This window comes from Oryzias latipes, chromosome 8 (assembly GCF_002234675.1).
Source record: "Oryzias latipes chromosome 8, ASM223467v1".
Taxonomy (NCBI): Eukaryota; Metazoa; Chordata; class Actinopteri; order Beloniformes; family Adrianichthyidae; genus Oryzias; species Oryzias latipes.
In genome coordinates this window covers 7,334,230-7,347,563 of record NC_019866.2, presented here as the reverse complement: position 1 = coordinate 7,347,563, position 13,334 = coordinate 7,334,230, and the positions used below count along the sequence as shown (strand labels likewise).

Below are 13,334 nucleotides of genomic sequence, written 5' to 3'. Positions count from 1 at the left end.
AAGAATTTTGTTCTTTGATTGGGGAGTCAAAAAAAGCCTTTACCATATTTTAAAAAAAAACAAGATTAGCACTTTGTGCTCTCCTTCCAAAACACACTAGAAACATCGCTCTCCATGTTAGCCTCAGTGGTAGTGATGACACAGTGAAGCTCAACATTTATACTCTGATCTGCCACAAGTCTCAACTTTGCTAGACATCAAGCTCACGTCATGTTTCTGACGCTGAGTGTGTGTTTCCTCTTTTGTTTCTTTACTGAGTAATTAGAGCACTATTAAACCTCTGCATCATGGAAAATATGATTCAATAACAGAGCCACTTTTGACCTAAAATGGCCAAAGGCAACATAGCAACATGCACTCAGATGCTGTGTAGACATATTTGGTGATAGAAAAAAGGAGAGAATGTTGCGTCTTTACATACATGGCTGGATCTTCTTTGTTTTCTTCGTCAGCAAATATAGACATTGATATGATTTTTTTCAGGTTTCACAAATGGGTGTTCAACAAACCCTAGTTTTATTTTTAGCTCTGGTTTAGTTAAAACTAAGTGTGCAGGCAGCTTAAAATGATTTTAGTTTGCAGTTTTCATGAGTATGAATAATGTTTGTTTTCCAATAAATTCATGATGCGCAAAAATATCAGAGGGATGTGCTATACTATACTTTACTATATTATACTATACTATACTGTACTGTACTGTGCCATTCTATGCTACACTTTCTTATTCTGTACTTTACTATATATTTTTATACTATGCTATACTACACCACACTGTGCCATGACATGCTACGCTTTATTATACTATACTTTGCTATACTATCACAAACTATACATTACTTTGCGTATTATACTATCCATTGCTTCATCATACTGTACTATAACATACCATCTTTTACATATTGTACCATGCCATACTATATTTTATTACATACTATGCTATATACTACTGTACTATTTTACTCTACTACACTGTATTGTTCTATATTATACTGTCAAAACTATACGTTTGTAATGTGTATTATATTTAATCTATTATACTGTACTTTATTGAAATATATTTTTATATTGTACTATGTCATTCTGCATTTTATTATACTATTCTATACTAAACTGTGCCTCAAAATAATATAGTGTACTTTGCTATTACATGATTTATAGTATTATAACAAACTATAGTCTGTTTTCCTATACTTTACTTTATACTTTCTTTTAATTTACTGAACAACACTATTCTATACTATGCCATCTTATAGTATACTATACTATGGTCTACTTTTTAAAAAAATTCTATACCACGCTCAGCTACACTTTATACATGTTCTATACCATCTTGTGCTATACTGTGTGTGTGTTTTTAACGTTTTTCTAGGAGGAAATGGTTCAATAATAGTATTTCTCCAACGCAATCTTTGTTTCCTAAAGTTAAAACTGTCCAACCAGCATAAACAGGCCTTTAAAGGTTTTTCCTCCAACACGTTTCAATTCACTTCTTAATTACCCAGAATAACTTGTGACGTTACTGGCTGGAATTAAAATAAGAGAAATCCTGTGACCGCCGGACTACTACACCACATTCTTTCCTCGGGAATGGAATGCAGCTGCTGCTGCTCCCAGAGTCCGTTTTCCTTCAGCCAAATCGCATGTCTGTCTGTCTGAGCACCTTAAGCGCAGACGTGGATATAGAGACTAGCTTCTCCAAAGGAGAAAAGGCGCAGCAGCGCGCAGAAGACCCGGACCTTCACTAGAAACGTCTCTGCTATCAGACCAGAGCAGAGTTGGATAAGTTTTGTAAAGTAAGCAAATGCAGTCTCAATCTATTTTCTATTTCTGGCCTCCAACCCCCCCCATCCCCACCTCGCAGACTGACGTCAGCAGAAAGTTATTTTCATGAATGGAGGGGGCGGTCACGAGGAATCAGTGACGTGAGTGCTTGCGGAAGCAGAGCGTGGAATGTGCTTCATTGTTGTTGTTTTGTAGTTAATTTAGTACGAGGATCCGCTGCTGCCCGGGCTCCGCCGGACGCTTTACACCAACCGGGTCAAGTTTCTACTTCGCCTCCTTTGGACGCAGATTCTGCGACTTTTACGCATTCCTGTTTACGGACGCGCGTCCACAGAGGTGAGGCTGTTTGATGATACTTCTTCTTTCGTTTTTTCATTTTATTTTATTTCTTATTTTGTTCTTTTTTTCTGGAAGATCTGTTGACAAATTGGCCAAGTTCTCATGGTGACATGTCAGAGCCAGGCGTAATGCGGGCCACGCAGCAGTTAGAAAGCCCTATTTGGGACCTGGATACGCGCGACACGTGCTATGTTGGAGTCTGAAAACAAAAAAATCGGAGGGCAAATATATAGATATAATATTCTGATTGTTATTTTTGTTTGTTTTGCCTGCTTAATCAAATTTATTATCATTTTTTAATTGAAAAAATAATGTTTTCCCGTTTGCTATAGGCTAAAAAGTTCGTTTTATTTTGTTAATCCAACACTGTAGTGATCAAAAAAATTTTCGCTCAATAAAAAGTAAAATAAAGTTATTTAGTAAAGGGCTGTAAAGTGCTTATGTAAAGATTACAAAACCCTTTGAGTCCATCATTACTCAACCACCTTTCACGTTTTTCTTTAGATGAACTTTTGGAGAAAATGGAAGTGAAACATTTCCCGCTTGAAATTCCCTCCAGATTTAGTTCTGACACTGGAAATAGGACGAGCGCTTTACAAGATGCCATGACATTAGATTCAACACGTGGTCTGAGTTTTAGACATGTGGGACAAAGGGCACCAAAGACCACCCGAGTTGAGTGGTCCCAAAAGGAGGAGAAAGCAAATATTTTTACAAACATGAATCACCCTGATGGATGAAAAGAGCTTTATCTTATCTGTGTGTTCGGTTCTAGTCAGCAGAAATCTTGTGCAAAGATAAGACAATGGGAGCAATGACCTCATGATTCCTGCTGCTTCCAAGTCTAAATTTTCCATTATCACTTTTTTCTTTCCTTTTTCAGTTTTAATTATAAATACTTGTGTTCCAATCAGACCTGTCACCGATCTCTTGATTGTTCCCCCCTTCAGGCAGTGAGAGCTCACGCCTCTTATCATGAGATGAATGTGTGCTTCAGTCACTAAAGTGATGAGGACTTTTTTGGATGGAGAAGTAGCAGCAGCTGACTGGTTTTCAGAGGATTCCCACTTCCTAAACACGGAAAGCTGAATTTATTCGCTCTGTTTTGACTATATCGCTGGTCACTCAGTGGACACAAACGGAGCGGAGAGTGAAATGTTTTTGTGGTAAGAGTGTTGTGAAAGTGAAATGTTTGAGGTTTCAGACAAGATGAGTCACAGGGAACACATTTTCTGTGATGGTTTTCGCTCTTTTTACTGGAAAGAAAGGGTCAACTGTTGATTATTGATTTTGGAAACCTGCGGTTTGACTGTGCCAAGCTTATAGATATATTTTAAGATGGGCGTGTGAAGAGGTCTGCCTTCAATCCAATCTGACGGCTTCACTGCCTTTGCAAGAAAATCTGTAGTGATCAGATCTCCAGCAGCTGCTGGTCCTGGACTCAGACATAGAGGATGGATTTGGAATAATTTTGTTCTCATTTGTGCATTTTGGCATCAATACAAATAGCTCCAAAATGTTATGCAACCCCCCCCCCAATTATAGCAAAATCTGAGCTGTAATGTCATTTTTTCCCCCCCTCCATGCATTCTTGACATTTCTTTGAATCCTTGCGTCTGGGAGAATATCTTTGGAGTCCTCCTCCCTTTTCCGCACCAAAGTTCCGGCTGCTGCTCCAGAACCACTTCCAAGGTTCTCTGTACTTTTCCTTCCTCCCTGTGAAACAGCGGGATTTTCCAGGAAACACCAGATCAGGAGGGTGTGATTCCCTGCTGCTGATCGTCGGTTTTACCAGTAAACAGCATGACTCACAATTCAAGCATGCACTCCATTTCCCTCATATAATATCCCACCAAATGTGCTGCGCTGGAGGAAGAGTAGAGGGTGGCACATCTTCAGCCAGGGCAGAAAAAAAAATCCATCTGCTTGGAAAAAAGCACACTCAGATTGCAGAAAGCAGCAACTCTGTAGTGAATACAAGTCAGCTTTGCATTTATCGCTGATGCATGAACACACAGCTCTTTGATATGCTGTTTATTTTTGGGAGAAGGCAGGGCCCCGGAGTTACTCACTGCAACTGGAGAGTCACTCCACCAGATCCTTGCATGTTCGGCAGAAATGCAACTGAAAGTAAATGCAGAACAAAAACCTTCACCCAGGTGGAAACGCAGCCAAATGTGAAGCTGACTTAAAATACAAGCATCGCATTTATCATCAACCAAAATGAGAAAAAGTTGTTAAAAGATTAGAAAATAACCCCCCCCCCCCGACACACCAACAATTCTAACAGCTGAAAATCCCATATGAACACTAAAATCAAAGTAAAATATCGGTCTTTAAATTCACTGTTTTAAAGATAATTGTGTGATTTTCATTACATTAAAACCCATTTTACACACGGCTTTCTGGTGTTTTGGTCATAGATTTACATTTGACACGGAAATGTATCTGCCAACGCAGTCTACAGTGAAGGAGCTGAGCTGTTGAATCCAACTGAACACGTTCTTGAAAGGAGTAAGGATAAATTTTAGGATGTACTGAATCGCACTGACACACCTTCCCTTAAGGAAGCAGAGGTTGGAAGTCTGGAAGTTGGGATGTGTTATTTGGTGACATTCCTGTGCAGCTACCCACAGTGGTGGGAACAGTGCGTCTGGACTGGCAGAGTGCGGTGATGGTCCCTCTGTTCAAAAAGAGGAACTTTGCACAGGGTGCTTGAGGGTTCATCTGAGTTCGCCCATCCAATCCACACATGCTTTGTGGAGTTTAAGACAGTGTTCAATCTTTTTCTTTGCTATGTTCTGTAGAAGGAGATCTGAAAATCTGGGTCTGGAGCTCACAAAGAAGTCTGGTCACTGTACAACTAAAGCAGGAGTTTGGTTTGTAATGCCAGTATTATGTGGAACCTATTTTCATGTTGGACATGTCCTTAGTCATGGTTCTAGGAACAGTCAGGGGCCAGAGACAGTCCAGTTTGAAGACCACATGATTTCATCTCTGCTTTTTTATTTTTATTTTGCAGATGATGTTATTCAGTTTACTTCATCCAACCTCCAGTGTGGACTGGGGCGGCTTGGAGTAAAGTGTGAGGCTGCCAGTATGAGTATTAGCATCTCCAAGGTGGATGTTGTGGTTCTCAGTTGCAAAAAGGTGGTTTGTCTTCCGTGGATAAGCAGGTAAAGGTGTCCGTGTGGAGGAGTTTGAGTATCTTGGTTACAAATGAGAGAAGGATGGAGTGTGAGATTGACAGGCAGAGAGGTGCAGCATTTGTTCAATGTGGTCGCTGTATCGATCTGTTGTACTGGATTAGGAACCGAGTCTAAATTCCTACTTTCACTCGTGGTCATAAGCTTTCGGTCATGACAAAAGGAAAAGATACGAGCGGACAAAATGAGTTGCCTCCGCAGGGGGGCTGGGCTCTCCCTTAGATGGATTAAGAGGAGGTTGGAGGAGACCTGCTGCTCCTCCACATCAAGAGGAGCCAGCTGATGAGGGCTCGGGCATCTCTTTCAGGTTGTCTCTCATGGTAGGTTTCACGGGCGTGTCCCATCCAGGACATGCGGGAGGACTTTGTTTCTCGGCTAGCTTGAGGATCCCTTGGGGTTCCCTCAACAAAAATTGAGGAAATTTGTAAAGTCTGGACATCTCTGCTTAGGCTGCAACCCAACTCTGAATAGGCAAAAAGGTGAATCTATTGTCATGTTTTGTAAACATGTTACAAAAATACAAAAAAATTTAAAAAAATATTTTCAGTTGAGACAACTTTGTCAGGGATTTACAATAACTCTGATGTTTTCTCGATTGTAAGTTTTTCATAGAAACTGTTTATTTTTTTTAAATCATATATCGTCTCCCGTTTTGCTCTGAAGCTTGCACTGACGATTCACTTGTAAAAGTCATCCGATATTTACCTTAAACAAGTGAAACGGCAATTGTAAACTTTGTGCTTTGGACTGTTGAACTTGCCTTCTGAGTAACACGCACTGAAATCCCAGGTCGCTCTCGATTTGTTGAGGCAGGCAGAGGATGCGAGACGCTAGTGAATTCTAGACATTTTGTAAATTTTGCAAGCAGTGTTTTACAAGTAGGGGGGTGTAGCCCCCCCCCCCCCCCCCTCCATTGCTGTGTAGGACATATTTCGAAAAGCACGCTCCCCCTCTCTTTTTGCATGCGTGTGTGAGGGCTTGCACATGTGCGCTCACTCAGGAATGTGCTTTTGTTCTTTACCCGCCATCTGTGGCTTTTCTTTGAGGTATTTTCCCAGACTCCTTTTCTTACTGTCAAAAAAAAAAAGAAGAAAAAAAACTCTGATCTGAGCTGTTTTCTTGACTCTGTAGCAGAACAGCAGTCATGGAGCTGCTTTTCTTTTGAGAAACTTTCATTTCTCGATCATAAAAGTCTTGTGCTTGCACAGGTTAGGATCAAACATGGGCACATGCCTGAAGAATTACAGGGAAACAACCAGACCTCTTGAATCTGGCTTGAGGCCCTCTGCATGAAGAAGGGAGGCCCCATCCCATATTTTCTTGATCATCTCAGAAAATATAAGAGGAGACTCTTGGTGTCAGTTTTTTGTTTTCTACTTTTTGATATAATTCTTTTTCCCTTTAAATGACACTGAGGAGTTTCCATGTTACAGCGAAACAAGGTTTACCTTCTCCTAATTTAGCTTTGCTTCTATTTATAGCCAAAAACCTGAAAGTATGACAAACATCACACAGCAGAGAGCCATACCAGGACAGCTTTCTTCCATCAAAGCTGCTGGAAGCAGCCCTACAGAGAATGTCTGCCCTCATACTGAGCTATCACTTATCGCGTACTCGCCTGAATTGTTTAGTTGGCAGAATTTTGAGTCAACACTGTGAGCTAAATATATCCAGCAGTTAGTAGAGTTAAATAAGGGCATGCAGCAGCTCAGGAAAGCCCACTGTAAGAAGATCTGAGCATAGAGGGGCAGCCCTGAACCGACGGACTACATTGTCTCACTGCAGAAAATACTTCACTGACGATAAAGGAAAGTATTTGTGTGACACTCCATCTCCTGGAATTTTCCACAGGTGGAAGGGCGGCCCTGTTCAGTTCTCCTGGTGTTTTGCGGGAGTCAGAAGCATCAGATCAAGACAGTCAAATTTCAGTTTCTATGTAACGACTTAAAGCCGTCAGCTCATTTTATTATTTTTTCATTTTTTCCATTATGCATGTGGCCATGTTGCGGTCATAAATGAGACTTGTTTACTCTTTGAGTGACCATGTGACTCATGCTCCCACGCCCATTTTGCAGGGCGTTGCCATGGTAGCTGTGGAGCATGGAAGAGTGCAGTTGCAGTCAGGCTGGTCTGCAGGTCCTCAAATTGAGCCCTGGAGGGATGTTCGCCTCTCCCAAAGGATCACAGCTCAGCACTCTCACTTTTTTTTTGGTCAACTTGGGAGGCATGTCCCTCACTGTAATGAAGGCTGAGAGGAATTAAAAAAAAATGCCCAGGAAGGAATTTAAACACAGTTACACAAGGAGCTAGATAGAAGTTGCCTGTTTGTAATTTTGCTTGGTCTGTTGCACTTGACTGGCAAGAACTTCCTCCCTCTGGTGGGTAAACAAAAGCTCTCCTTGGAGGGGCATTGTGATGGTGCCATGCTGCCATCTGCTGGCAGTTGGGATCAGCCAACTCTGGAAGGCTCATTTATGATGTTTTAGTATTTTACTGCCATGCTTTTTAAGCATTTGACTCAAATTCTTTAGTGGTACAACATCTCCTCAGGTACCAAAATGTTTGTGCAAAGCTGCCATTTTTGGAAATGCAGTTGCTAGGTTTAATTGATGCAACACTATATTAGATTTTAGATAGATTTTAATCAACTTTGAGACAAAGATTACATCTGATTGTTTTATCACTTAATAATAGTAGTAATTTTATTTTTTATAATTTAAAATGTTTTATTATAGTTTTCAAATGTATAACAAAAATGGTTGACTAAAACAAAGTACCTGTACTCCAAATTAAAATGATTAAATAGAAACATGCATTAAAATAATATTTCTTATTCAAAGACACAATCAAATCTTTTTTGTAAGTTTTGTACAAAAAGGCTCATAAAATCAGTTTTTTCCTGTTAGTAGTACAACTATTCAAATCATCCATTTAAAATTGATTTCAGATTATTTTTGTTAATTTATTAAGTTGGTATTTAGTAGTTTTTATCAGTTTTTACAAGTGAACCACGATTCTGTGGAAAGAGACAAACCTAATTGTTCAAATCCTTCTTTTTCCAGTTGGTTAATTTGGACAAAATATGACCCAATCACCAAACACCCAACTAGAAAATATATCAACTTCTTTTTTGCAATTTAGAATAATGCAAACTGCTTGATTTAAAAAAAAAAAATGAATGAAGCCCCCACTTTTTAGTTATTTTTGGTTGAAAGATGAGAATGAGCTAAAATCTCAACATGTAACTTTGTATTACTTTACATCCTTTTATATAAAGTTTTATTCTAGCCCCAAATTCCTTCATGTAGCTGTCATCAAAACTCAAACCCCTGTAAATAGTTTCTCCAGCTTCTCATTGTGCATTTTACATGACGCACACCAGCACCTTTGTTTGGATGAAAGTGTGCACATGTGGTTAAGCAGGTGTCCTGCTCGCTGCCTTGGGAAGTGTTCAGTGTTGTTGATAATTATCCTCTGTGTGCTTTTCAGGCTTCTCTTCATCAAAGATGGGCTGAGCTTTGTTTTTTGTCAGCTACACTGATGTGAGGGAATGCATTAGTAAAAAAAAAAAAAAAAACTCCTCAAATATCCACAAAGGGAACAGGATGCGAGCTTGACAAGCTGTTCCACCGTTAATGGAAGTTCCAGCACTTATGTTGATTCTGATGCTGCAACTTTTCAGATATACAAGTATCAAACTTAAAACAGCAAGGCCTTAATTGGTGTATTTTTTAAAGTAAAGGATTTCAAAAGGGGATTCATTAAGTTTTTAGTCCCAGGCCCAAAAAAATCTCTGTATTTTGTACTTTTTGGCCTGGATCTCCAATATGTTATTTACTTTAATCAAAAGATTAGATCAAATTGTGGAACTGATGCAAGAAAACGGATCCACCAAAAAGAAATCAGACACATTTTTGGAAGATATACTTCTTTTTTGGAGAAAAAAAATGGAAGTAAACAGAAAAGTATTTTAAAATACCGTATGCAGCCAAGTAAAAAAAAAATTCTTCTTGCCAAAGGCGTATAATTACCTAGCTCGACAAAAATGGTTGGACCAGTTGATCTAAAAACAGCCAACTGTCAAAGTGAGATCAGAGCAAAATAAAAAAAAATCTATATAATGGAAACTGAACCTGTCATTTAGCAGCAGTTTTTAGAAAATGCATCAGCAAGTTCCAGAATAACCAGAAAAGAAACATGCCATTAGTATCATGTCACATATGTGGAGGCGATGTGGCCGCTTGGGTTCACTGATTGAGAAAAACGAAGATTGTGTTTTTCACAAGTTAAGCCACTAGCTCCAAAGCTTGTTTAAGTATCTCTTGTTTTAAAATCCAGATGGATGTAAATTCTTTAATCCAGCTCTTAATTTGAAAATAAAAGTAGAAAATTATCTGCAGTAATGTTACATCACCATTACATTTAAGGCTTTTATTGACTGCAACCAGATTTTTAAACCTCAACATCATACTAGGATTCCATTCAATAACTTCTTTTTACTTTTCAGTGCATCTTCTGCGAGGTTCTGGTCAGCTTTCTGCATGCAGGGAATGACGACTCATTTTAAGACGAGCAAAGCTTTAAAGGTGAGAGTGACACATGGCAGGCTGATCACACCACATGCGACTGGCTTTCATCCATTTCCCTTTTGACCTTTTGGCAGGTGAAAAAGGAGGCGGGCGAGAATGCCCCCGTGCTCAGCGACGATGAGCTGGTGGCCATGTCTGTGCGCGAGCTCAACCAGCATCTGCGTGGGCTGACGAAGGAGGACGTTGTGCGGTTGAAGCAGCGGCGGCGGACCCTCAAGAACCGTGGCTACGCCGCCAGCTGTCGCATCAAACGCGTCACCCAGAAGGAGGAACTGGAGAGGCAGAAGATAGAGCTCCAGCAGGAGGTGGAAAAGCTGGCCCGCGAGAATGCCAGCATGAGGCTGGAGCTGGACGCGCTGCGGGCCAAGTACGAGGCCCTGCAGTGTTTCGCCAGAACTGTGACCCGGGGGCCAATGTCACCGGGGAAGGTGGCCACCACCAGCGTCATCACCATCGTCAAGTCCACCAACCACAACAACGCCAGTCCAACCCCATTCTACGCTCCGTCCTAGTCACAAGATCGGGCTCCTGCTGCCTCTGCCTGGATCTTCTGGGTTCTGACTTGAACCCACTCAGCTAGTTCTGAGAAGAGGCCTGGTAGTTTCCCCAAACTTGGGGTGGTGGGTGGAGCTTTGTCTGACATTATGCTGCAAACAGTTCACCTTCTCAAATAAGATCTGTGCATTATCACGCCCCTTCAATTCCCCGGCACTGGCAGGATATGGAGCCTCGCTGACCCAATCTCCGTGACTTTTACTTCAGTGTGAAGGGTCCAACAAGCCTTACGGGGCAGCGCCTGGCCCAGAACCTAGACCCCAAAGCAGAATGTGTAATCAAGAACTCACCAAATTACATTTATGTATGAATTAAGCCTTATAAGATGCTGTCTTGAATAGATCTGCAATTTGTCTACACTTTAAGTGCATCTTAATACAGTTTAATGTCTAGTTTCGAGGCATCTGTTTGTCACAGAGGCCAGAACAGTGTGGTTCAGCTGGATTTGTTGCCTTATCGACTCGCGTTGGTGCCTCCGATGCTGCATTTGGAAAGAAAAAGTTCTTGGCAAATGGTTTTAGTCTTTAGGAAAGCCTCAGAATGACAGAGCTCTATGCTGCTGATGCTCTAATCTAATCCAAATGAACCACTGAGTGTGAAAAGCTTCAAAGGATTTCACTTCTCAATTTTGGGATTTTGCGCCTCATTTTCTTTGAACCTGCAGAATGAACAGCGTTAGCTGGAAATCAGTTCATCAACTGTTGCATTTAATGCTTTTGAACATAATTGCAAGGGGGGTCCATGTAAAACAGGAGAGTGGCTCTGCAGCTCCTCCCAAATCTTTTTGGAGTTTGTGGTTAGTAGCACTTAGAACTGTAAAGTTACAGTATAAAGTCATATGGAGGTGGTTGATTCTGATGATAAGTTGTGGTCTGACCCTTAACTGTAGGTCGAGTTGAATGTAATTCTGGATGGTCAACTGACACGTATGTTGCAGCACTTACTTGGAGAGGTGTGGCGGGTCATCCATATTGGATGTGGTGATACGAAGAGCAGTCTTTTTGAGCGTGTTCCGGTTCAACGTACTTCCTGTATATTACAGATTTAAAAATGACGACGCTTCTCCCTTGGCTTCCCTTTTTCTGTTGCTCAACTCCGTCCAAACAGAGATCATTCCGTCTGCCGGGTCACGGGAAGCGCCGCTGTCGCCGGGGTTGGGAATTCACCACCCGCTTGCTTTTGACTCACTCTTCTACAAGAGAACTCCTGACACTTATCTCTAGAAAACGAGGTGTCACAAAAAACAAAACAAAAAAACAAACAATCGCAGTAACTGACTTGTAATATTTAAGTGTGATACAAACTTGAAATCAAGCTGTTCTTCCAAACGATCCATTCCCAATTTGGAGCGAAGTAAACAGAGATTGTTCATGTCGGGATCTTCTCTTGGTTAGGAGGACATGACTGTTCTTTCATTGTTCCTCTGCTGTAAAGAACAGTTTGGGGAACTTTGCTGCTGTACAACCTGCTGTGATTTTGTTTTTTCTCGTTAGCAGGGGGGCATTGCTGTGTTTTTACTCCTATTTTTTTTCCCCTTTTAATTTTCACCTGGTTTTTGTTACTATTTCTGATAGTTTTATACAGTATGCATACACAGTATATGAAATATATATATATATATATATAAATGTATATGACATATTTTTCTATATTTAAGTCTTGTACTATCCATGGAGTGGTGTGATTATGTAATCAGCCTGTTTTGTTTCAACTTTTCAAGGAAAAAAAAAGATTCTCACAACATTGGTTCCCTGCAAGTATTGAAATGGTATTTGGTATATTTTGACAAGAGCATTTAAAATGGATTTCAGCTGCAAACGGCCTCCATTGTGCTTCTAATGTAAACCTAGTTCATTATCTTGTGAAAGTGTACCTGAAAAACTTTTTTTGACAGTGTCAAAGATGACGGTAATGCTTCAGCACTTGTTACCTGAAAAAATGTTTCAACGCAGCTCCACATGCCCTCCTAATGTGAAGGTCTGTTTTTAATCCTGAGGAAAATGACATCTATTTATGGGTTCATTTAAGTGTTTTTCTTTTCTTTCTGGGCAACTTGACAGCCTTTTCAAAGCGTAACCGTGACCTCTTGTGGTTAACATCGAAATAGCAACAATGTAGAATGAGTGTAAGCACTTAGCTGGATAAAATGCTTACCGGTAAATGTTAAACGATTCTGCTGTGCCAAATTAAAGACAAACCTTTCTCTGGGTGATTTTGGTTAAGTGCCACCAAACATGTTGTCTTTTACGCCGACTTTTTGAATCGTATAAAAACAGGAATAACACATGAACATTTTCTGTTTACTAAACTGCAGACGACTTTTTTTAATCTTTACAGATAATAAAGCTTTTATATGCGAGGAGCTTAAGTGGACTTTCTTTAATTTGATCAGAAACCACAGAAATACTAATAAACATGAAGAAATGCTCCCTGGCATATTGTGAAGTTTATAAAGTTTTTGTTCCCAAAAAAAAATAAAGTTTACACTCAATAAGCTTTGAAAGTCCAGCAAGCTATGAAACCACAGAGTTTCAATATTGCAGAAAGGATTGTGTTAGACGTGAAGAGGCAAATTCAATGCAACCTTAATAGATGTGATAGAAATCTACGATCAGTGTAACATGCAGGTGGCCTTCGAAGAGCAGAAAAGAAGAGCATGTACCCTTTTACGCCTTCACATAACTCTTCTTCTCATTTCTATTTTGTATTTATTTAATGGAATTGTTTAATTTTATGAAGAAAAAAAAAACTAAATTATTTTTTTTGCATTCATTTACTTCCATGTTTTCTCAATGAAATATCTTCATGTACAAATTGTTTTTGCTCTCATTTAAAAGTACGGTAAATTATTACTGTCGACGGT

General features: G+C 40.0%; 1 protein-coding gene across 2 annotated transcripts; it reads left to right on the top strand.

Moving 5' to 3' along the window:
• The first annotated feature begins 1,886 nt into the window (after positions 1-1,886).
• On the top strand, positions 1,887-12,950 carry mafk (MAF bZIP transcription factor K). Of its 2 annotated transcripts, none has more exons than XM_004071324.4 (3): positions 1,887-2,118; positions 9,835-9,913; positions 9,991-12,950. In XM_004071324.4, exons 2-3 carry the CDS (start codon positions 9,869-9,871, stop codon positions 10,426-10,428), a joined length of 483 nt encoding a protein of 160 aa, XP_004071372.1. In that variant the 5' UTR covers positions 1,887-2,118; positions 9,835-9,868; the 3' UTR covers positions 10,429-12,950. The 2 variants fall into 2 exon arrangements, with proteins under 2 accessions (XP_004071372.1, XP_020560842.1); XM_020705183.2 differs by lacking the exon at positions 1,887-2,118 and adding an exon at positions 2,438-3,287.
• Positions 12,951-13,334: the final 384 nt, after the last annotated feature.

Coding starts and splice junctions, on each gene's coding strand:
- mafk (XM_020705183.2), top strand. Junction 9,914..9,990: donor AGACGAGCAAAGCTTTAAAG/GTGAGAGTGACA, acceptor ACCTTTTGGCAG/GTGAAAAAGGAGGCGGGCGA.